The 27,099-nt window shown below is 29.7% G+C and overlaps 1 protein-coding gene across 1 annotated transcript; it reads right to left on the reverse strand.

Annotated features, from left to right (window-relative positions):
* Positions 1 to 3,624: 3,624 nt before the first annotated feature.
* Positions 3,625 to 27,077, reverse strand: LOC142333129 (ran-specific GTPase-activating protein-like). Its single transcript, XM_075380057.1, has 6 exons — positions 26,945 to 27,077; positions 25,557 to 25,696; positions 14,424 to 14,581; positions 12,553 to 12,681; positions 8,840 to 9,004; positions 3,625 to 4,240 (listed from the first exon to the last, which is right to left on the reverse strand). Exons 1-6 carry the CDS (start codon positions 26,963 to 26,965, stop codon positions 4,047 to 4,049), a joined length of 807 nt encoding a protein of 268 aa, XP_075236172.1. The 5' UTR covers positions 26,966 to 27,077; the 3' UTR covers positions 3,625 to 4,046.
* Positions 27,078 to 27,099: the final 22 nt, after the last annotated feature.

A 27,099-nucleotide genomic window follows, 5' to 3' on the forward strand; every position in this document is an offset into this window, starting at 1 on the left:
ACTCACAAGTTGTCTATAATTATTGGCCTTATGATTTCCAAGGAACTTGTTTACCACATTTTGAAATGATTTCCATGCAGCAACTTCTAACTCATTCAAACATCGGATCACTCACAGTTTTCTTATTTGTGACCCAACAAATGTACCTTCTTTATTTTAGCATTGCTTATATTAAGGAATTCGTGTTTTAGATACTGAAACCCAGCACAATTACGTCCATTGCTTTTCCAAAATTTTTGAACAGACCTGGCTTATGTCTACTGGTAGAAGATGAAACTTTTTCTGGTTTTTCTAATGCCTGACCAACAACATTCTTCTCTCCTACAGTCGTAACTCTCTCTCTCTCTGGCCACTGTTCTTTTATGTAATGGTTTTTCCTATTTCTGCTGTCCCACTCATACAAAAAGCAACAAAACTTAGTGTATCCAAGTTGCAGTCCAAGTAAAAACGCTATTACTTTCAGATCTCCACAAATATTCCTTATACTGAATCCTGCTTAATACAAGATTCATAAAACTCCTTCATGTGAACAGCATATGCTGCTAATGGTACTGATGGGTATTTATTTCCAATGTGAAGCAGAACAGCTTTCAAACTAAGCTTTGGTGAGTCAATAAAATGCGCCAATCATCAGGATGGTACTTATGTCCCAAAGGTTCCAGTAAAGAGTCCATATCATTATAATATACTAAGTTTTTGTACGGAGAGAAGAAATGTTCAAATTCTAATTGTCCGTCGTGGAAACCACTTATTTTAGTACTCGGTTGTAAAAGATGCTAGTATTTCTGCTTGATTCTTTGATAAATTTAGATCACAATCAAGATCATTTAATTCTGACTGATTAATTAAATGGGGTTCATTATATCTATTTTCTAAAAGGTTTGGATCTCTTTCATCACCTGATAAGTCAGCACAAGATTCGACATTTTCATCTTCATCTTAGTTCATGTTTCTCGTGGAACTGGAATTGGAAGCTCTTGGCTATGTGGCACTGGCTGCATGGGAGAGGGAATATCACGGTATTTAACAGTACGTCTAGTTTTACCTGTTATCCCAGATATCTTTATTACACAAAAATAACTGTGGTGTGATCCTTTGGTTCTCTCCAAACCATTGGAATTGCAAATGCATGTGATGAGATCCATTTAGCCAATCAGTCAAAAATGTTACAGAAGAAACACAGCAAATATTAGAAGCCCAACATTTGTCCTAATTGCCTAATTTACATCCAAAATACAGTTCATATGACATCTTTATTAGTGGAGTAATATTTCTTTTCAGAGACTTCGTTAGCTCACCACAGATATAGCAGAAATTATCTGGATGATAATTGATTATCTGAAACAACTGCGAGGCATTGTTAATACATTACAATAACTATTATTGTTTAAAAAGAGACATTTTATTAACATACACTCACTTTACTGAACATATTCCCAGAAATATGAAAGCCAGCTACAAAAGTGAATGTTTCACACGATAACTCGCACCTTGAATGAAAATTAAAAATATTTTTCTAGTCTGCACAACAGTTTATAAGTAAATACAATGACAGAAGTAACTGAGTGGTGATATATTTATAGTAAGATGAGAAGAAAAGAATGTTAAAATCACATTCTTGTTCAATTTTAATTAGTGTGTAAATAATTAATATGACTAATGTCTAACAAATCAATGTGACAATTAAGGGACTGTAATAAAAAAACAAAAGCTATTTAGTTGATAATTAAAATAATAAAATACGTTCACAAAATGCTATGCTTATGGAGTTCATGCAAATACTACCTGAAAATAGGTATGGTAGTTACAAAACAACTAAATGTGATAGAAGAATTCTGATTTCATATTTAAAATGAGCAAAACAATATAAGAATCAGTATTCACCGATTTTGTTAACAATAATTTAACAAAATAATTGTTGATCAGGGTTATACCAGAATAATTCAATTTTTATTATAAATTTGTTTCCACAATTAAGTGATTTTTATTAGTATACAGAATGTTTCTAAAATGGTGGGCTGGTTATATTTTTTCTGATTCTACTTGTAAAACTAAAGAAAAAATATCCTAAAAAAAAAAAATGGTGATTTCTACTTCGTTCTCCTCCGTCCGTCATTTTGTTATTTTTATATAAAAAATTTATATCTCAAGTTTGGATAGATGAATTACATTAATATTTGGTAAACATTTTGTAATAAAGTTTTAAAAACAGAAAAAATCAGGAATTTAATACCTTCACAAATTACAAAATGGAGGCCATGTTTATTTTTCAATCTGTTATATCTCTGTAAATATTAGTTCAAAATCAAAATCAATGTTATTTTCTAAAATATTAAGCCTTTTATTTTGAAAAAAATCACATTTTATTTTTTTTAATCTGTTAACAAATAGCCGAGATGGCAGAATAATTTGTAGATGTAATTTTGGGTCTGTTTTTATGTCTGCCATTTTACAGTCAGTTCTATTAAATATTAATAGTTTTTATTTAATTCTAGTATTGTAAATTAGTATCAAGTTTAAATTATTACAATTAAAAAAATTAATAATAAAATTTAAATAATAAATTATTAATTACTTATACTAATTTAATAATAAATTATTATTTAAATTAGTACAAGTTTTAATCTGCATAACCATCATGTTAAGATTAATCTATGTTTATTTCAATTTGTACTTCTCAAAGTACAGCTGATACAATCACTTAACAAATGGTGATTCAGTATATAATTATTCATGAAGAATGTAAAAACCTTCCAGAACAAATTCTACTAGGAAAAATAAAGAAGAAAATACAAATACACATAGGTTTGAAAATGCTTCATTAAGAGTGCACTGGCAAAAGATTTTACCAATTTCAGCACCTGCGGTAAAATTTAGCCAGACTGTAATTCTTGGGACCCAAAAAAATTAGGGGATAAATTTAATGGTTTTATGTGAAATTCTGACCTGAAAAATAGAAAAAATGTCTTTTGAACTTATTTTAGTAGTATTTTCAGTAGTTTTTCAGAAATCTGGAGTGAAACTGCAGATGGGTAACACAACACGAAAATTTTAAATAAAACTTGAAGCAAATATGATTCTCAGTAAAATTGAATCAATTTCCAAAGAAAATAAATACAAAAATAAAAATTTCAAAATTTATTATAAAAAAAAAAAAAAATAAAACCAGTACGTTTACCACTTAATTGGGTCCCAAGAATTACAGTCAGGATTAATTTTACTGAAAGGCAGAAATCAGGGCAATATCTTTCGCCAGCAGACACTCTAATAAAGCATATATCCAAACTGTTTATATGAATGTTTTTTCTTTATTTTCACAACTAGAAAATGTCCTGAAAGTTTGAAACATTATTCATGGATAACCTTATTATTGTAAGGTGATCCATGTATTTCATATACTATTTTACAGTATTTCATACACTATTTTACTAGTGCATTTTGCGATAAAACTGAAAAAAATTTTAAGAGAGAATTTGATTTAACACTATTTGTTATAAGACATATTGGGGACATACCTTTTTCCAATATAAAAATTAGTATAAATCCATATTTCAGTAAGTCAGAAAGAAGGAATAAAATAAATTCAACTAAATTTTATACATCACAATGTCATTTATTTATAATATTATCTGTTTACACATATCTGGAAAAATTTTATTAAAAAATTCTTGTTTATAAAATATACAGCCTTAATAAATTATAAAAAATAACATATAAAAATATTATTTACTTTCTATGAAAAAAATATTTAACAAATATTTCTTTTATTGGAGATATATATATGTAGTTTCTTCAACTATATAAAATTCACTTATGATATTAACTATATATCAATAAAATGAACACATTACTGATGAATATTAAATTACTTTTTTCCCTTTTTTTTACAGACAGCAATACTGCCACTTAACAGGGCATGCACCTTATAAAAATTATGTTTGATAAAAATTTTACATTCATAAAAAAATATCAATAATATGTAAATCTTATCACAACAACAACAACAACATCATTATTAGTAATAATAATAAAAATAACAGTAATATTTAACTGGAAGAACTTTTTGAAGTTAAATTAGATTCATCATTTTGACTTTTGTTATCCAATAAGTTTGAATTATTTTTTGCATAATCCTTTTTATCAAAATTTAAGGATTCCAAAGCAGTGGCAACTGCTTCAACACCTTCACATTTAACAGTATCGATTTCACTTTTAGTCGCATTTTTTTTTATTGTTACTTCTGGAACATACATTAAAAAAATATTACACAATTCAAAATAAACCACAATTAACATAAATGTTTGCTTTTTTAAGATAAATGATGATCTGTCTAATTGCATACAGTAAATGATAATTAATTAATTGCATAAGACAGTGATTCCCGAACTCTGCACTGTGGCCTCTTCACAGGGGCGCCACAAAATGTTGTAAAAGCTTCATAATTAATTGAACCAAGACATTTATAATTATTAATTTCATGTAATTAACTAAAAAAAAGGATGTTAAATAATGAAAATACACGAGTTTTATTTATTTTTATCTCTTATGAGTAATCATACTTTTACTTAGGGTAGGGCATAATACAAAGATTTTAATTGAAAAAAGGCACCGCAACTTGGAAAAGTTTGGTAACCCCTGGCCTACAATCACAGCACATATGTATTGGCAGAGGCATTTTCAAAGAAGTAGCTGAAAAATCAATTAAAACTTGTTCCCGCTATGATAATCCTTCCATTTACACCTCTTAACTAAATAATTACTTCATTATTCTGAACAATTGAGGGATTATAACAACAAAAAAACCTGTTAAAATTTTACAATGATGATAATAACTCCCCCCCCAAAACAGTAATCACTCAGATCTGTGTGATCGGGTTCTTTCAAAAAGCCCAGTTTTTTCTCTACAAACCTGGACCATGCCAGCCAGATCCATGAATTATAACAAGATCACTTAATTTTAATTTTTATTTATTTTTTATTTTTTAGTAATGTGCCACAGATGTGTAGGAAGTTATCGAGGAAACTCTGGAGGGCACAGATTGAAGAGGAGACCAAGGAGGCATTGAATTGAGGTTGGGGAGGTTGGCGGGGATGAACCTGAGAATAGAGATAAGTGAAATGGCATCTTGAAGGAGATCAAGGCCTTACCCAGACTACAGCGCCAAGAAGTAAGCAAGAATTTACAAAAATTACATAATTATGCTAGTTTTTTCCAAAAGATTAATTCATAATACATAATCAAAAGTCTGATAACATTTCTCAACTGGAATGAAAAAATTGATATCTTGTTAATAAAACCTCTATTTGTAATTAATGCAATGGAAATAGAAATAACAAAGAAAAGCTAAAACAAGAAATACACAACTATCAATAGTGGAACCAGAATTATTTAGTTGACAAAAAGGATTATAAAAAAATTGAACTATTGATTAAATTCAGATAGAATGTTTATCAGAAATTTTTGTATGTACTGATGTTAAGAACTATTGCTACTGCAATATTGGACAACCTTTTTTTTATCATACACCCTAAATGTATTTTATCAACTGCCTGAAAAACAAGATGTCTATTTCTTAAATTTGAAAATTTATGCATTTAAAACAACTTTAATAAACGTTCAATTCATTTGATAATTTAGTGCTTGTTGCAAAAGCACTAAATAATCATGTACATCAATATCTTAACCCACATTAAAAACTTTGATTATTCAACCTGTTTTTATTAATTTTATTTTTCTTCCCCTTCAAAAGTAAACTAACAAAAAGTTCCTCATAATTTCCAAAATAGTACATTTTCTCTGTTTTCCTTGTTTTGATTACCGTATTTATTCGAGTACCCCTACACCTTTTTCTTGGAATTGGAGAGAAAAAAAAAGGGTCCGGGGCTTACTTGAAATATAGCCTTTAGCCAGGATAATTTATGTAAAGTAAACGTTTTCTTAGAAGTACCTAAATTCAATCACATAAATATAGTTACATTAGGCTTTCGTTTATCAATACCGGATGCCGTTTATACAGAATACATCCTTAATTATTAACATCCTGTTCATATGATCGATAGGAACGAAGTTATGGTATTTTTATAAAACTGATTCATTCTGTATAGGCTGAATCCGGTTCTAATGACACTACAGTTACAGTATCAATTACCCGTCGTCGTCTATTCGTCATAGTCATTGTACTGTTTGTATATGTGGACGGTTATGTGCATTTTATCTGTTTAGTATATCTTGTAAAGCTTAATATGGTTTTTTATTTTAATTACGGCATTAAAATGAGTACAAAAGGACAGCGTCTACAATCTTTTACAGTTAATGAAAAACTGCGCGTTATAGAAGAGGCTGAAAAAATTGGAAATCGGGCGGCAGGAAGAAAATTTGAGGTAGATGAAAGCTGCATTCGAGACTGGCGTAAGAAGAAACAACTTCTGGTAAAAGGCACTGGTAATAAAAGGGCTTTTCGTGGCTTAAAACCAAAATACACAGACAGTAAAAAAAATTGTATGACTTTGTTATGGAAAAAAGGAAATGCGGTTATGTTGTCACGACAGAAATGTGTCAATCATATGCTCGTGAAATCGCTAAATCATTGAATAAAGTTGATTTTAAAGCAAGCGATGGATGGATCAATGATTTTTTGCACGAAATGATTTGTCAATAAGATGACAGACGACCATCTCTCAACGACTTCCAGACACTTATGAACAAAAAATATTACATTTTCACAAATACATAATAAATCTTAGAAAAGATAAAGGCTATTTGCCTTCTCAAACAGGAAATGCTGATCAAACCCCCCGTATATTTTGAAATGTCATTTTGACAAAACCGTAAACAAAAAAAGTGAAAAAAGTGTTACGATTCGCACTGGTGGTAATGAAAAACAAGTAGTGTAGTGTTATGCTTTGCATTACTTCTGATGGATCAAAATTACCTCCGTACATTGTTTTTAAAAGAAAAACTCTTCCTACCGTACAGGTAAATGGAGTATTATCAGAGCACAGGAATCGGGTTGGATGGACGAAACCTTAATTTTAGATTGCATTACGTGTGTATGGCAAAAGCAATCAGGAGATTTACTTAATAAAAAAAATACCGGTATGCTAGTAATGGGATAGTTATCGGGGGCATACGACTGATAAAGTGAAAGACATTTTAAATAAGGGTATGACAGACCAAGTAATAATTCCAGGCGGATTGACATCTCTATTACAACCACTAGATGTCTGCATTAAAACAATTGTACAGTAAATGGATGGCTGATGAAAATTTCTTTCTCACGCCTACAGGAAGAATCAAACGCCAGATTTGAACCAGATTTGTTTGGATAAAAGATGCTTGGGAAGGTATTTCCATGGAAATAGTAAGGAAAAGTTTTAAAAAATGCGGAATATCTAATGAACTTGATGGTAGTGAAGACGATTACCTTTGGCAGAGTGACTTTGAGACTACCGGTAACTCTTCTACAGACATTGACAGTGACAGTGATTAATTAAAAATAAAATCCCATATTAAAAAGTGTATTGAAATGATCCTTTTCAACATGATATTTCTTTTCGTTTTACTGGCCTACTGATTCTGAACTAAACTAGTACATGCAGTAATTAATTATTAATGTAATATTAATATTATAATTTAAATGAATGAATTAAATGCTTTACTTTCTGAATATTTTCATATTTTTTTATCATATCTGTTGCACTTTAAAATACCGTTATATACTCAATTTTTTTTTTAGATTTTCAGTCCAGAAAATCGAGGTGCGCGGCTTATTCTTGGGCGGGGAGTACTCGAATAAATATGGTAATTTCCATTATTTTTTAATGATGATGAGGGGACAATTTCTTTGCCAGCAAAGAAGTAATAAGTTTTGAATAATTTCTTGTTTAACTAAAGTTTCCTAATTGCCATCCTTATAATCTGTTTTTGTTTTGATATACAAGCCACTCCCTTATTTTAAACTTTACAATTTTGTACAACAGAAAAAATTACCGACTGCAATCTAATTCAATTAACTTTGTTTTCTTCATATCATTCAATGTTTTATTAAAGTATATTATGTAACGCAAAAGAATTTTTCTTTTCTTCCTTTTATTGACTTATATGTACACTTTTTTTTATATTTTAGCACATGACTAGTCTGCTAACAGGTCAATGGCTAAGCATACAAACATGAAGTCATCAAAATTTAAAAAAAAAAGATATTTATTTCTCTTCTATCATAAGTTACTAAAATTTTGCTGTAATTTTTATATTAAAATAATTCTAAGTAATGAAATGATTTTCATATATTTATAAACTGTCTCAGATTAGCATAGCTCCTTATAAAGAGAAGTTGCAACGCTCAAGTAAAATGAAGTTTGTTTTGCATTTAATATTTGCAATATTAAGAAAGTAATAAGTAAAACAATGATAAACTGAATCTTTTTCATTAAGTGGCAGCATTTGCATTTTGTTGGGAAGAGTGTAAACAAGGCCTGTATAAGCTAGAATAATATCATTGTTGCATATTGATGGAAACACCATAGGGACCCCACTGGCCATGACTCAACGGTACCAAAGTATTGTCAAAGCAATAATTCAGTATTTCATTGATTACAATGTTATTGCTAACCTTAATTTTCTTTTAAATTGGTATTTTTAGGAATAATTGACAGCTCTTACACTGAACACTGTATAAATAAATTAATTATGGCACAGTAATGACATGCCATGTGGCTATGATGTCATTCCATCCCATACTGAGTCACGTATATGTTATTCCTAACACTATTCCTACTAGCGCATTTACACTACTTCCTTAAGTACAGCCATTTAACAGAAAAGATCCAATAAACTTACCTAAAACACTGTCAGAACTATTAGATGTATCAGATTCACTGCTAGTATAATCTTCCTGATTACTTTCATCAATTTCATTGTCATCTTGATGTTTTGAATATATTTCACATTTAGTTGCAACAATTTGTTTAGCTTCCTCAAATGTTTCTTTCCACTTCTTTGCATCTAAAAATAAAAATTAGTAAATGAAGTGATAATTTACAATTGCTATATCCTTAAAATCAATGATCGTCAGCGACAACTCTTCTATGACACTATATTGATTACAGTACTAAACAGAAAATTAATGTCTTACTAGTTTTACAAATTCCCTCAGGCTGTAAACATTATTATAAAACGCGTGCTTTTAAAAATAAGGTCTATTTTTAACTTGCCCCCAAAATATGTGATGTAAACATACGTACATACTTGTGTGATTCAGTTATTTCAATCGTCAACTGTTAGCAACAATAGTTTAGTCATTTTGTTGTTTACATTCATCTGTATATAATGAGTACTAAAATTCAAGACCCTGCCGAATGTGAAATAAAAGGAGTAATCAGATTTTTGATGGGTAAAACAATTCTGGTAACAGAAATTCACAGGCAAATTTGTGTCATTATTATAAGTGATGCTAAAGTAAGTTAGTAGTGTCATTCACCCACCGGGTTGGTCTAGTGGTGAACGCGTCTTCCCAAATCAGCTGATTTGGAAGTCGAGAGTTCCAGCGTTCAAGTCCTAGTAAAGCCAGATATTTTTACACGGATTTGAATACTAGATTGTGGATACCGGTGTTCTTTGGTGGTTGGGTTTCAATTAACATATCTCAGGAATAGTCGAACTGAGAATGTACAAGACTAAACTTCATTTACACTCATGCATATCATCCTCATTCATCCTCTGAAGAATTAACGGTAGTTGCCGGAGGCTAAACAGGAAAAAAGAGAGAGTAGTGTCATTCATTTTGAGAAGGTGAGTGAATATTCATGATGAACGTAGCGCTCAGCCATCATAAAATGATACCAAAAATTTTGATAGAAAAAGTTGAAGAAAAAATAAGAAAACCTTCATCATGTCACAATTGTCTCTGAAGTTTCACGATCTTTGATTATGAAGTTTTGACTAAAAAAATTGGACTATAAAAAATTGTGTACTAGATGGATGATGAAGACATTAAGAGACACTCACACACACACACACACACACACACACACACACACACACACACACACACACAAGGAAAAAGGAGCTGCAACCCATAAATTTTAAAGGTGTTTTGAAAGTGAAAATGAACATTGTTTGATCCCATTGTTACCAGAGATGAAACCTGGATTACTTATTTAAATGTCGAAACAAAACAGCATTCAAAGCAATGGCAGCATTTATCATCTACTACACCAAAGATGTACATACAAGAACATTTGATAAAGAAACCTCTAGCTACTGTTTCATAGGACAAAAAGGGAGTCTTTGCTTGTAAAAGTTTGTGATCAAGGAACTATTGAGAATCCTGGTAAGTATTGCAAAGCATTAAAAGTCTTATAAGAGCTACAAAAAACAAATGACGTGGAATGCTATATAACAGGACTTTTCTTTTGCATAAAAATGCCTGGACACAAATTGGAAATCAGTCTGGGACGATTGGGAAAATTTTGTTGGAAAATCTTCAATCATCCACCCTACAGTCCTGATTTAGTTCCCAGTGATTATTTTATTTCTTTACCTTGTTTCTTAAATCACACAAGCTTGATGAAGTCGAGTTGAAAAATGGTGTTGCTGCATGGTTTAAGTCATTTGTGTATGAATTTCTTGAAGAAAAAATGAAGCTAGTGAAATTCTATAAAAAAAATGTGTTGAAGTTGAAGGCAGCTGTGTACAAAAGTAATAAACAAATGTAGTTTTGATAACATGTATAAAATAGATAAGTTTCAAAAAATTTAACCTTGACAAAAATTTATTCAAATCTTTTTATCATTAATACCTCTGTAAATATATGTAAAATATTAGATAAAATACTAAGCCTTTAATGAATAAAATGAGGCTTCCTTTGTTAAAACTGTATTGTAAAAAATTATGCAGTCTTGACAATTTTGTGCCTATTTATTATCAATACTAAAAATTATTATTAATTCAATTAGTGAAGAAAGAGGAAACAGGACACGTGAGCTTTTTTTTACTTTGATGTCCTGAATTATTCTCTTAAGTTTAGCTAACACTTCCCTGAACATCCTATGTGTTTGGTATTATAATTAGTTTTAAAATAGCTTTCAATTTCTTAAATAGCAGGTCATAAAACTTTTGAATTATTTTTTAATAAATTAAGAAGAAAAAACATAAATTATAAAATAAATATAGACATTTATAAGAAAAATGTAACAATAATAATATGCTGAATGTCCCATGGAGAAATTTTCAGGACATGTGTTTGTTGTTTTTCTGTGTGCTCATGCGTGTGGTATGGTGGGGGTTCTCCCACTCCCTTGTTCATGTGTGCTAATCACACAGTTGGGTTCGTGAAGCGGACATGACATCGGTCGGTTATGTTTTATCACAAGTTTTCTTTTCGTGTTCCAGTATTCAATTACGATCAGTGTCCATCTAATACAATAAAGATATAATTTTTAGTTACATTCAAACTGTGTCATTTTATTATACAGTCCACTTAACTGTTTTATAACCAGCATCCAACATTTTCTGCCGGTGAAAATAATAAAACAAATTCATATTAAGACATGTCTGGAAAACTTTGTTTTCAAGTTACAGCTAACAAAAGATTTTGCTCGGATTTCAGCTTTTCTAATAAAACTAAGTATTACTATAATTTTTGGGAGCCAAATTAAGAAATAAAGTTCATGGTTTCTTATGTAATTTGAGCTGGAAAATAAATAAAATAGGTCCCAGAACTGTAATTCCAGTAGTTTTTATATCCAACATAAAACACAAAATTCAGTGTCAAAAAATTTTTTTTTTTAGATTTGTAGTACAACAGCTTTTAAGTGACTAATAAATGTGAAAGATTTACTACCAAAACTTGTAGAGATTTTAATTCTGAGAAAATTAATGTAAATACAACCAATAAAGACTTTCAAAAATCAGTTTTTTATTGAAACAAAACAGATGAATAATAGACAGAAAATTGAAGTATTCTGTAACTAATAAAAATACACTGCCTAAGTAAACATCAATTAATATAAGTAGTTAAATTAGGCAATAAGTGAAAGTTGTATATGAAGCACACCTCTAATTGTTTTTTTTTAGATACTTGCTATAACTGCATACCTAGCACATCAATATATTTCCTGTTTAATTTAATTCCTTGGAAAGCAATTGATAATAAAACTGAAAACAGTGGCTAAAAAACACTACATTAAATCACACAAAGCCATTCATCTAAATTGGGAGTATGTCAATGGAAATCAGCACATTACTATTGCTTGAAGATTCAGCTTTTTCCATCTCCATTAAAGTGCATTTAATCCCATTGGCCAGTTTGTTAATTACAATATACGCAAATCTTACTATAAAAGATAAAAATGATCACTCAAAATGTATTTATAATTAAACATTTTACTACTTCTGGGCTCACGAATGTTAGAAAAAAGAATATATATATATATATATTTCTGTGGGTAATTTTTTATCAATACTCACACTTTAACAACTGGAAAATTAAAATAATTTGTACGTAAGAGAGCACATAACTGTAGAAATTAACATTAATAAAAATTAATTACTTTCAGCATTAGCAAATCTAATTGCAAGAAGTTCAGGTTTTGGTGTCTCATCAGCAAAATCAGCCAAAACTGTCCACACCCAGGCTCTATCAGAACCACAATTAGGTTTCAATTCCATAAAAGGTGTCACTGAAATAGAGAACAATCAATTTATAAAAATTTCAATTAAAAATATTATTAAAATAATTTACAAAATATTACAAACATTTTTAAAAACTTGCTTTATACTTTTTAGTCATACTTTAATGAAATTATTATCATACATTGCACGAGTTTAATTAGTATGTTAATTTTTATTTCAAAAAATTCTTTATACCTGCACCCTTAATTTATCCCTGAACCAGGGAGGATGTTTGCAAAAGTAATGGCGGAATATTGTATTGTCACCCAACCTTAGTAACTGTGCAAAATTTCATCAGTCGGCAATGTCAGGAAGTATGTTAAATTAAAAATGCAAGATTTGAGGATAAACATAAAAATCCCTTTCGGCATGCTGGAAGGTGGAGGTAGATTTCACCGGTGCTAAGTTGGGGATAAAATATATTTCCACCTTAAAGTTAAGAAAAACTTCAATATTACTCAATACACAATGGTTGCAGGTGAAAAAAGTTTCACATGTTTAGCATATGACAGCCCCATCTTACAATTTCAGCAACATTTTGGTCATCGCTTGCTGTAAGGGTTAGTCACATCAAAAATTGTTATAAACAAAAGTTTTAGGTAATGTTAACAGGACTAACGACCACTTTAAACTGATTTGATATACTGCACCTATTAAGGTAGATGTGGTTTTTTGTCTTCTAAACCCTACTTTTTCCATCCCCTGGGCCAATGGTTGGTGATATCAAAAAATTTACTTAAATAAGTTTTAGGCCCTTATCCAAAGAATAGTAGGAACTTTAAAGGAATTTGATATTTTACTTAATAAGCAAGTTATAGTGATATTTTGTTTTTTCGAAACCCCCATAGTTTGAGTTTGCCCATTAACGAACTTGACCAAGATTTTGGGTTGTTATATTTTACATATCAATTTGAAAGTGATTGTCACAAAATTATGGGCAGTTCTCGTGTCCTAAAGAAAGTGAAATATATATAAACTTCTGAAGTGACAGTGGTTTTGCGGTCTGGGGGATGTGAAACTCGAAGATATGTCAAAATCTTTCCAAAAAAGTTGAATAATGGTATCCATTACAATAGGCAGCTTTCTTTTGAAATCTACCTAAAATTACTGGAAAAAAAAAATTGAAAAACCAATGCGAGTTAAAATAAACCAAGTAATGATCACAATTGTAGAAAATTTTTTTGTTCAATAAGTAGATGGTACTAATCTTCTACAATATTATTTTGAATTATCCTCCAAATACTTTTGGAAGCTACAATATAGTATATAATAATAAAGTTACATGTAATTAAAAATTTGAAAAATTTCTATATTTTAAAAATGCAGTCTTCAAATATAATTTTTTGCAACCCTAATATAGTGAAATATTTCAAAACCTCATTGTATGAATACTACAGAAACTTAGTAACATGACTGCTTAGTGTTAAATTTTCCACAAAGAATATCTAAGTCAACTTTCACAAAATTCAAATCTAATAAAAGGATCAGGAATAATATCCATTATTGTTAACTAGGGACTAATCACAACTTTTTTTCATCACACCTAGTTACAAATAATTTTTTATTACACAAAATCTATTATTATAGTTAAGTTTTTTTTTTTTAATTTTATATTTACAGGCTAATAATTGAAAATATTCATTACCTAATGAACATCTATAGAAAATTTGCTCTGCACACACTTTTATATTTATGTAAAGAATCACACTTACAATTATAAATTATAATAATTTTTTTGAAAAGAACTTACCAAAATGGTTAGCACATATTTTTAATGTTTTATCTCTTCTCATAAGAACCCTAACAGAATTTTTTTCTTTGTGCCGTAATAACTTAACATCACCAGTGCCTCTTTCCTTCCATTCAGGAGGAATTTCATTAGTATCAAACCTAAATAACTTGGCTCTCCTGTAAAAATTTAGAAAAATGTACAATAATTACGGTTTAAATACTGATTTAATTACAACATACAATACAATTCTGAGAATATCTGAAGAATTTTGGTTCTGGAAAAACTAATGAACAATCAAAGAACTTAAAATGGTGAAAAGTACATGTACATTAAACAGATATTAAAAGAATCCTGATTTCACCTAACAAAGAGAAAATACAATATTTAAGTGATAAAAAAATGGTGAAATTATTTTATTATGGATGTAAAACAACAGTAATACAACCTCCACATTTTTTTTCCTGAACTTGCCAAGAAACTACCAATTTGGCAGTAACAAAGTTTAAGCTCTATAAAATATACACAACTTTTTTATATTTTGAATTATAAATTTCAAATTGGATTCTAACAACACATTTTTTTAGCTGAATATTTCAATTTCTGAAAAATTCAGAGCGTTAACAGTCAGTACTTTACTACTACTCCTAAGATTAAATGTGACTAGTCACAAATTTTATCTTTATTTTAGTAATATCCTTCAATTTATTACAGCTATAAAGATGTTCTTGTGTTAAATTACTAGGCTGTGAGGAATGTGGTTTACCACATTTTTTTTGTCATCATTAATAACAATTAAATATTACAATTTACCAACCTTTATCAATGTGACTTCATTGAATACTCCTGCACGACCATTTCAAATACAAGAGCATCAAGCAAATTTGAAATAAATAATAATTCAACTATAACAGGGTTCCCACCAAATTTTAAGATTCATCTTACTGACCAATTTAGTAAATACTTCCTGATTTTCATTATGTTATGCTATTGCCATATACTCCACCAAAATATATACATATTTTATTTTTTTGAAGTACCACTAGGATAAAAAATTTTTCAGTGAAGACTGAGAATTTGTTATCTTATTATTTCATTATGCTACTTTCTTTTACTGTGCAAGTCACTGCCTTTCGACCCACATTGTCCAGTCCAAAATGTTTTTGCACATCACAAAAAGCACAATACATATCTCTCTACCTCTTCTCAACTAACTGAATTTTGGGTGTAAGTTTATATCTAACCACTGGTCATTAAAGTCTTTTTAAATGCGATTTAAAACCAATTAATTACCTAAAATACAACAACAAAAAAAGTCGTGGTGGTTTAAGAGACATTCCAAGAAAACAGTTAACAACCTTTAAATTCTTCAATGGTAACTTTTTGTTAAAATTTCACGAGTGATAAAATTAACTACAATTTGGAATATTCCTCCTTTAATATAAAAGAATAATTAGGGAATCAAGTAAGTAAGAACAGGACACATTAGGCTGCTTGATGCACATATTTGCAATGTGCTGAGCGATGGAGTCGCTGGGAAAGTATATAAAATATATTCTGGCATTACTTAAAAAATACTTTATTAATAACATAATCTTAATTTGGTAATAAAAATGCAATTCTCTTAAAGTTTTTGCAATTTTTCCTAACTTTTCCTGATTCTTTCTAAAAATTCCTGCCTGTGAGAACCATGTATTTATCTATACTTTGGTAATAAAACTAAAAACAACAGTGCAAAGAAAATAGCCAGGCTATTGATTAATACCAAAACCCAACTTTTATAATGTAAATAAATAATTGTACAGGTTTCAACTTAAAAGAGACCCCTTAGCTTAGTCTATAAATAATAGTTGATTGGCAAAACCTTGTAAACATGTTTGACCATGTTCCTGGATTCTCCTGTTAGCTGCACCCTGTCTATTTACTGGATTGAATTGGTAATGTTTGTCTTCAATTCCTGCAGGGTATTGATTGCTCCAATAAACAATTCCTTTTAAGTAACCCACAGAAAGAAGTCTGGACTAATCAGTTAAAGGATCTTGGTGGCCACAATCCTTTAGAAATGATTCTTCCACCGAAAAGATCCTGTAGCATGTATGGCATTATACTGTTTGACATTATGACTTATACTGTTTTGGCTTATATTGATAGATAGTATAACAATTGATAGTGAGCATCAACAGGAAATGTAGTATAGAAAAAAACCACATAGTGCATGATGTATAAAAAAAGTTCTTATATTTAAAGTAAACTGTTAATTGTCAATTGTGTATTTATTTAAATCACTCTGCAACAGGTTATAGGCCCAGGCATATAACTGTGAATGGAGTCGTGAAAATTTTGTTGGATCATTGTCAGAGATGTGATCACATGGATAACTCAATATGGAATCACAGCAGTTTATGAAGTTAAACAAAAATGACTGGAATACTTGGAAATTCCAGGTGAGTATGATATACTGATAGCAAAAAATTTCTTCAACATTACTAATGGAGAAAAACAAAAACCAGATGCTTCAAAAGCTGCAGAATTGAAAATGTATGAAATTTATGATGCATGCACACACGAAGTGTTAGTAATGTGCATGGAATTCACGTCTTTGTGGCATGTTTTAGTGTGTAAGACTGCAAATGAATTGTAGACCAAAATGAAAATAATATATGAGCACCAATCAAATGTGTGTACATCAATTACAGCAGAAATATTTTAATTTGAAGTTCGAAAAAGGTGTTATGAACTTTCTATCAAAAATTAAAAATTTAACTGCTACTATTAAGCAGCAGAAGGAAGAAATACCTGAAAAAATGATAATTACAAAAATAATTATGTCGGATCAGTAAAAACACTTTGTGTCTGCTTGGGAATTTGTGGTTAAAAATCAATAAACTCTAAGCAATTTAACAGCTAGATTACTGATTGTAGAAGAGAATTTAAAATTTAGTGAAGATACTGTGGTATTAACTGCTAAACATGTAAGAATTATTAAAGTTTTATGAAAAATAAAAATAAATTTCTTGTGTCATTTTTGTCATAAGAGCCATATATTAAAACATTGTTGGTTCAACACAGAAATTGTCATTTATATTTTGTCAAACAAAATAAATGATTCAGATGAAAGATTAACCTTAACTGGAGTTTCTAAGGTGAATTTGGATACAGAATGATACCTTGATAGTGGAGCATCTGAGCACGAATCATGATCTAAAGATGTTTGGAAAATATGTACAGCTTAATGAACTGAAACAAATAAGAATAATAGGCGATGGTTCAGTAATCACTGCAATTGGTATTGATATTGTTTTTATTAAATTAAATTGTACGATTGTCAAAAGTTCATAAATATGAAGATGAAAACTGTGCTGTATGTACCAGATTTAAGGATGAATCTTTTCTCACAGAGCAAGACTCTGGATAATAGAGTTTTTATTTGAGGTCAGATGCCTATGAAGCACATCTAATTTGCTAGGAAACAAATCAAATTTGTGCATTGGCTATACAATGAAATAAATTTCTTCGCATTATGCTTTGATTGAATAACCACAATTTTGTAAACTAAGGTGACTGTTGTATAGGTGCTGATTTTTGAGTTCACTCATCTGTAGTGAACTCAAAAAATCTAATCTGGTGGCAAGAAAGTTTAGCACATCAAAATTTTAATCATGTGAAAAGCTTTTTTAATAAAATAGCATTATGTGTGAAGATAAAAATGAAAACTTGTTGTTTTCCCTGCAGGCAGGGAAAACCTGCTTTTTATTGAAAGATGACTATTCACATTATAGACAGGTGTATTTTTTAAACATACGTATAACGGATTATGGTAAGCTTCAACTTTTGGTGAACAATGTGAAAATCAAATGGACATAAAATAAAAATATTAAGAACAGATAATGGATAGGAGTATAATTACAATGTGAGAAAACTTCTGACTCTGCAAGGAAAAAATATATCAAACTACTACTTTTATAATCACAAAGAGATTGGTCATACTATGAACAAGAAATGTGTATGATCATTGAGCAGCTAGAACAATGATGATTGCAAAACATCGAAGTAAGTCGTTTTGGGCTGAAGCAGCAAATATAGCTGCGTATCTGAATAACAGAACTGGGACACGTACAGTAAAAGATATAACACCTTATGAATTATGGAATAGTAAGCATAATTTTGATTTAGAAAAATAAAATCACTGTTTGGTACAGAAGTCTGGGTAAATATACCAAAACAGAAGAGAAAGAAGCTTGATCTTAAAAGTAGAATGGAAATCTTTGTAGGTTATGATGAAAGTACAAAAGGGCTGAAAGTTTGTTTTCCAGACATGAATGTAGTAAGGTTAGAAAGAGATGATATTTTTGTTCCATCTTAACTGAATAATTTCTAGTTTTTTTTATTGTAATGTCAACATGAAGAAAAAAGAAAATACATCTGAAGTTTAATATGTTGAAAAAATAATTAAGGATGTAACTGCAAATAAAAATTTAGGAAGATGTTCCCTGAACATAAAACATAAATAGTCCTACTGATAAAACACAGCTTCTTCCTAGGTATCAGCTGCAGCCTCCAGTTAAATATGATTATGAGATTGTCATTGTTAGTGTGACCAACACTAAAGAGCCAATATCAGATGAAGAAGTAAAGAGTTAGTTTTGCTAAGCAGTGGCAAGAGTGCTATGGAGGTTAAGTTAAAGTCATTAACTGAAAATACTAACATGGGACATTACTGATAAGCCAGAAATATATGACATTATTAAAGCAAATGGGTTTACAGAATTAAACGAGATCAAGAATCAAGCCAAGATAATTCAATTTAAATCTAGGCTAGTTGCCAGAGGATTCATGCAGAAAGGGTCAATATATGATGATTATTCTCCTGTTGCCAAATTAAATGTTTAGATTAATGTTAGCTGTTAGCGTAAATTTTGACTGGCCTGTTATGCAAAGTGATGTCTGTAGCACATTTTCTTTGCATGGCAAACTGAAAGAAAATTAATATTTGTTTACCTGATAATTGCAATTTACCAAATTTTAACATGTGCTAACTTAATAGAGCAATTTATTTATGGCTTAAAAAAGTTCTTTCAATGCTGGTATAATAAATTTCATAAATTCATGACATCTGAGAATTTTGTAAGGTCAAACAAGGTATTGTTTGTATTTCAGATTATCTAATGTTTTAAAAATGTATGTACTAATTTATGTTGATGACTTAATAGTTACAGACCCAAATAAGAAAGAAATTACTTATTTTAAGAATGAAATGTTAAGTAAGTTTAAAAAGAAAGATTTGGGTCAAATTTCATACTATTTAGATATTAATGATGAACAAAGTTTAAAAGATTGCTAATAAATTTGAATCAAAGTAATTACCTGGAAAATGTACTAAAACGCTTCAAAATGTTTGACTGTAAAATTGTCTCTACTGCATTGGATAATAATTTTTATTATAATTATTTGCAGAGAAAAAAACCAGAAAATAAGTGTTGAAAATTAATAGGTTTTATTACATATGCAATGTTAGTGATCAGATCAGAGTTGTGTGCAATTATTAATTTTCTAAACAGATTCTAAAGTTGTGCTAGTAATGATTTATTAATATCTAAAAAGAGTATTGCGTTACATTAAAAGAACTCTTGATTTGAAATTAGTTTATATAAAAATTCTACTACTGATATTATCAAAGGTTCTGTAGATGCTGACTGGGGTGGTGACACCACTGGCAGAAAGGCCACCAGTAGACACAGTTATAAAATGTTTAATAGTCCTGTGTCTTGGTGTTCAAAGAAACAAGTCTTGTGTTGCTCTGTGTTCACAGAGACAGAACATGTGGCCCTAGTCAATGTGTCAGTGAGGCTTGTTGATTCAAAATAGTTTAACTGAATTAGATGTGAAGGAAAATTCAAGTGATTAAGATGTACTTTTATTTGAGGACAATTTTTCTGCTATATGAATATTAGTAAATTTTATAAGCAGCCTAGTTAAAGCTACAGTTAATCGACATTAACTATCATTTTATTCAAGAGAAAATTAAGCAAGGCATAATAAATGTACGTAATGTACCATTGGATGTTTAAGTGGTTAACAAACTTGCTATGCCTCTAGGTAGTGTCACTTGAAAGATTAATAAAATTTATGTTAATGAAAAATAAGAAATGATATTTCTTTTATTAATGATTTTTTTACAGTTCATTATGTTTTGTTCATTAGTAAATTTATGGTGTTATTTTACAATACATATCTAATGATATTATAACTGTAAGGTTGTCAGCTGTATCATACATACATATTTTTGTTTTAACGTTTCAACTGAGGAAGTGTTGTAATAAATTGAAATGTTGGTTACTGAACTTATACATTTGGTTTATATTAATCGATAGTATACATATCAAAAGCGAACAAGCGATAGGAAGCATAGTTGTTAAAAACAATGAAGACAGTACATGCTGTATATGTGGGTTCTTATTTGATTTATTAAATTATATTTAAAGTAAACTGCTGGTCGTAAATTGTGTATTTAAAGCACTCTGCAACAGTTGCCTTAAAACAATACACCATATGCCTATTTTTTGTGAGTGTAGAGATTCAATGAAAATATGCGGATTTTCAGTACTCTAGGTTCACTAGTTCTGACTATTAACATATCCACCAAGGTGAAACCACACTTCATCTAAATTGCCAATGTTACCTCTAATGAAATTCTTGAACCAATGACAGCAGAGAAAACTTTTAGCATAACCAGCATTAGTTACCTCATAGAAAACTTGCATTTGATTATGAATTTGATTCACAATCAAATACATATGGATTGCATACCATATTAAACCTTTCAGCATTTTTATCACTGCAGTGTGGGCTGAACCTAGTGAAATGTTCTTTTCCCATCTTAGCCTCCACAAAGATTTATGAAATCTTGCAACTATTGCTTTAATATCCTGAACAACCTGCGTCGGTCACATTTCTGGTCTAAACTAAACCTGTTATAGAAATTGTTTTAATTAACTTCTAAATAACACTTCTTACTGGTATTTCCTTTTCAAATTTCTCCCCGAACTTTCAAAAACACACAACATGAGATTTTGTCTTTAACATGAATACACATTCTTCAACAGTTAAAACACATTTTAACAAACAACAGACAATTACACAATTCCACCTTCTGCAAAAGCCAATGCTTGACACAGACAGGTAACACTCAAATGTGCAGGCAAATAAACATTCCTCCTCACTCCAGCTCCAGTTGTGCCAACATCTTCCACATTATTTTACTCATCTCACACCAATATATGCATTATAACAAAAAAATATTCGGTATTTACGTATTAACGCCACCGCAACTATAGCTTTATTTAAAAACAAAGTAGTCAATCGGATTTCGGTAGAAAATGGGCCAATATAGAGTTTAACATAAATAAATAAAAATTTATTTTATAAATATAATTTAACCAAACTTAACCTACGCTCCCTAACCTTGACTAATTAACACCGTAATTTTTTGAGTATTTATTTAATAAATTCAGTAATTACAATTATTTATTATTTAAATAATCAAATTGCAATAAGTACTGAATTTATTAAATACGCAAAAAATTACGGTGTTAATTAGTCAAGGTTAGCGAGCGAAGCGAGCGTAGGTTAAGTTTGGTTATAAAATAAATAAATACTAATAATCATTTATATTCTGTTTTGAATCTGTTTCGGCCCATTTTCCACCGAAATCTGATTGATAACTTTGTTTTTAAATAAAGCTGTAGCTGCAGTGGCGTTAATACGTAAGTACCAAATATTCATTTAGTATAAACTAATAAATGATGGGGCCTCTTTTAAGTTTAAGCCCCTGTATGTTTTATTTACTGTCCATAAATTGTACTTGTAGGGTGGAATATAGCCAAATAATATACAAAATTTATTAAATGAGGCATAATATAGCATATATAATAATGCTACATAAATCTTATAAACATTTTTAATTAAACAAATATCATTATCAAAGTTGAAATTAAAGCAAAAAAAAATGCAAATTTAATTTTCATATTTTATTTTACACTTCACTTTTAGCAAAATAACATTCACTATTATTAACGACTCATATGTATACACTATAAAAATAAATACAGGTTGATTGAAGTAAAAAATAAAAGTTTTAGATAACTTCATTAGGATTTATTTTTATATTTTCAACTAACAAACAGGGATTATTTTTTTGTGAAAAATTACAATAAAAAAAAAACTGCAATCCTTAAAAAAAATCTAATCCAGCTGTGGTCACACAAAATAAATCCGAAACAAGATTATCTATTTATCACACAACTTTATTGCTGAAGGGTGGTATGATTTGATTCCATAACCTCAATATCATCAAAATATTTTAACCTCTTTAACACTCATCTTTGGCTTCCACATATATAAAGCATCCAACATTCAGAAATAATTGTCAATGATGAAGCAATATTAAAGTACAATAATTTCTATTACACCATTATAGACAGATGGAATCAAAATATAGATACAAAAATTTTACTATAATGTAACATGTAATCAGCAAACAGTATACCTGCAACAGTATATCACAGTCAACATGTACAAATTTGTATGTCATAAATTTGTGTAAATATGTATATTTTTTTAAAAATATTTTATCTTTATAAAAATTGTAACTCATTAGTATGACAATACCTAAAAATGAAAACCTAGTATTACACACTTAAACAAGAGTTGCAAGATATAATGTAAATTAAGGAAACTTAATATTTATTAATAATTTTATGACATTAATTAAGCAACTTGGAGGTAGTTAAAAATTAAAACTGAATCATCTATACATTCACACTCACTGATCACTACATCAAAATTGGGTTATTTTTTAATATTTCTATATCTCATTGTCAAAAAGATCATGAAACAACACCATAATAAAATAAAAAACATTACTGTATGCAGAGTGGCAAAAATAAAGTTTCAACTGCACAAATAAATAACCACTACTGGCAGATAGCAATAATGAGTTCTCCCAGCTTTCTTTATTTCACAGTACTTTTCCAGATAATAGTAAAATGATTATTAATTAAATATTGTAAATAAATAGCTGCATACTAATCAATTCAGTAACCGTAACCCTGCATATGCACTGAACAAAACTTGAAATCATAAACTCTTCAACATACCATCAGACTTTTTTAAAATTATAAATATTGTAGCCAAAGGATTAAGGGTAATATGAATTTCAAGTTAATACAGTTTTTTACAGTTTCAGTTTTACTTACTGGAAATCTATATTAATAAAACATTCAGGCAATTAAAAAAAAAGTACGGTAAATATTTTTACAGATTCAGTTACAAGACATGGTAGCAAAAGGAGTACTGTGTAATTCAGCTTGTAGTATAAAATATGGTACTTACATATTAACGCCACCGCAGCTACAGCTTTATTTAAAAACGAAGTAGTCAATTGGATTTTGGTGGAAAATGGGCCGATATAAAGTTTAACATAGATTCAAAACAGTCTCTTTATCAATTTTAATAAATGGTTATTTATATTTATTTATTTTGTAAATATCATTTAACCAAACTTAACCTATGCTCGCTAACCTTGACTAATTAACAGGAGTGTTTTGATTATTTAAATAATAAATATTTGCAATAATTTTTGAATTTATTATTAAATAAATACTCAAAAAATTACGGTGTTAATTAGTCAAGGTTATCGAGCAAAGCGAGCATAGGTTAAGTTTGGTAATAAAATAAATAAATATAAATAACCATTTATTAAAATTAATAAAGAGACTGTTCATTTTCCACCAAAATCCAATTGACTACTTTATTTTTAAATAAAGCTGTAGCTGCGGTGGCGTTAATACGTAAGTACCTAAAATATAAATAAACTAAATGTAAAATCAGTATCTTGTTGATCGATTTGAAATAATAAAATAGGTTTACATATGCAGTTTCCATTCATATATATGTTTCAGCTGGTTTTGTCCATTGCATGTATATATTGCATGAAATATTTGCAGTAAAACTTAACATCATATTCATTTTAATTATAATTGATATAACAATATCTATAAATATACGAGGTCTGTTCAAAAAGTAAACCTTTTTTCTCCCTCAAAAACTATTAGAATACAAGCAATTTAAGTAAATGAATTGAATTGTATGACAAAATTCTCATTGTTACAATCAACACTTGTTTTGTTGGTATGGAGCTAGTATTTTTGGTGTTTAAAGACCCAAGTAATGACCTGAACCATTGTCTAATTGAAGTCAGATATAGTAAGAGTTTTGTGTGAAACCTTCAGTGTCACATGAAGACGCAGGGATTGGTTAATTTGATAGTTGAGGGTACGTTATGGTAATTTTCGGTAAATTATGGTAGGTAGTCAAGGTTGGAAGAGGCTACACGCAGGCAATAGTAGGCTGTGTAAATACACTCATGGAAATGTCTACTGAGGGATATGCATCAGTGGCATCATGATAAAGGCAAAACTGAAGATGTGTTAATATCAAGTTTAGAGGGTTTAAAAGACGACCTTCAGTAAAGTCCATTAGGGCTAGGAATAGTGGGGGTGGTATGGCAACTGGGATCATAAGTCTTCCCCCACAGGGATCAGTTACTTTCTTAAGACTGTTGATAACCAGTGATGTATCTTGAATGTAAATCCAGAAACCAAAAGCTTAGCTGTCTCACTGGAAACCATATCTTGCCAAAAGCTAAAGAAAAGTGAAAAGTTAAAATTGAGTCAGTTAAGTGAAAATGAGGCCAAATGTTTGTATATAAGTGGCAGATACATCAAGATAACGCATCTACCCATTTGTCACATTTAATTCCCGGGCTTCTTGTTCAAGCATGGAATTTCTTTGGGTTTGGGATCTGGAAATAACAGACACGGCTTCTTGTGATTTCTGGTTGTTCCCTAAGGACAATTCAGCAATTTGAGTGCTAAGCGGGTATTATGATGAATAAGTATGTATAACAAAAAAGGATTACGGAAACTGTTTCCACCAATGGGTTAAGTATGTAGAGTCACACAAGCACTACTTCAAAAGAGACTACAATTGGAAGTTAATAAGCAAGATATTTTTTGCTGGTCTACAGAGCATTACTTTTTGAACAGACTACATATGCAGCACAATATAACTAAATTATTGAAGAAAAAACCGTGCATTTTAATCAGCTCAACTTCTTCCTCTTCTAGAGTAGGTAAACTGACTTCTGGCAGTGATACAATGGGTTCGAAGTGTGGATCATGCTCTTGATCATCATTTACCTCTCCATTTTGATTACTCTCATGGATATTTGTACTCTAAAAAGTAAATAAATGAAAAATCAAAAAAATTAATACGAATAGTAATTACAAGTTAATCATAGTAATTGTACTACAGTATAGTAATTAAGCTATGATATTCATATTTTAGTGATAAATGTAGTGCACCAACCAAGATTTTTTTCTACACTGATAAGACAAAACATTATTTCTATGTTTAATTAAGACTTTTCAGCTGGGTTGGAGCAGTGGTTCCATGTACTGCCTAAAATTCTTGCAATAAAATTATAAATATGTCCATTAAAATGCACACTCTCACAGTTACAAACACTATATTTTAATAATGTCTATAAACATATGATAAAAAACGAACCTTACACTACTTAGTTGAAAAACTGAAAAATAAATTCTACAATTTGAAGACATATCAGCAGAATTATATAAACCTTGAAAACCCCATTACCATTTAGGCATAACAATTACTAATCGTATTTTGGGGCTTACTGAAAGATGGAGGAGTAACAGAATTGGAGAGTGAGGAAGTACATATTATTATTTCAAAGTGACAAATACATACAATTATTTTAAAAACGCATATCTCACTTTACCGTCAATTCACGAATAGTACCTCTTAATACTACATCACATAAAAAATCTACGGATATAAAAAATAATTAACGATTTCAAAAAAAAAGTAACTTCAAAGTTGCTAAAAATTACAAAGAACGGTTAAAAAGTACAACACCAAATCGTGAAAGTACTTAGCAAAATCCTAACAATACATAATTTTGTTCCACAGTAGCAGCATGTCTTTTGCAAAACACATTTTATTTAAAGAAATTGCGTCCTTTTTTCAAATCTGTCAATAAGGTAAGATCACTGGAATAACTGTCAAGAAATATCAAAAGCTAAATATTGCAGCCAAATACAAATTCACCATGATAATTTAAACGGACATGTTTAAATAAACGGTACAGCAACCGGTATTTACAGGTCGCGCAATCACAAGATCAAGGGTTATCGCAACATCACTATGCTGCGAAAAACTTTAGTAGACATGCAAATTAAACTGTTACAATTCAATAACAATTCTAAAAAATTTAACATGAAAAACTTCATAATCGTAGTAATATAAAAAGTTAAATCTAGTGTTGAACAGGAAACGCGTATACAGCACCACAACAATTCCTAAACAACAAAGAACGTAATTGATTGTAAACAACACAGACTATTTGTGAATGAAGGAACTACGAATTAACACTGGGTAATAATAAGACATTCTCTTACCGTTACTTCTGTTTCAGACATAATATATTAGTAACTACAACAGCTATCAACAAATAAAACTTTGCATTAAGTAAGCACAATCACACAAAACCGTCCAACGTCTGTCAGCAATTACAAGAACTTTGCAGGATGGCCAACAGAATCAGTTTAAACTG

The sequence above is a fragment of the Lycorma delicatula genome, chromosome 12, assembly GCF_047948215.1.
Source record: "Lycorma delicatula isolate Av1 chromosome 12, ASM4794821v1, whole genome shotgun sequence".
NCBI classification, from domain to species: Eukaryota; Metazoa; Arthropoda; class Insecta; order Hemiptera; family Fulgoridae; genus Lycorma; species Lycorma delicatula.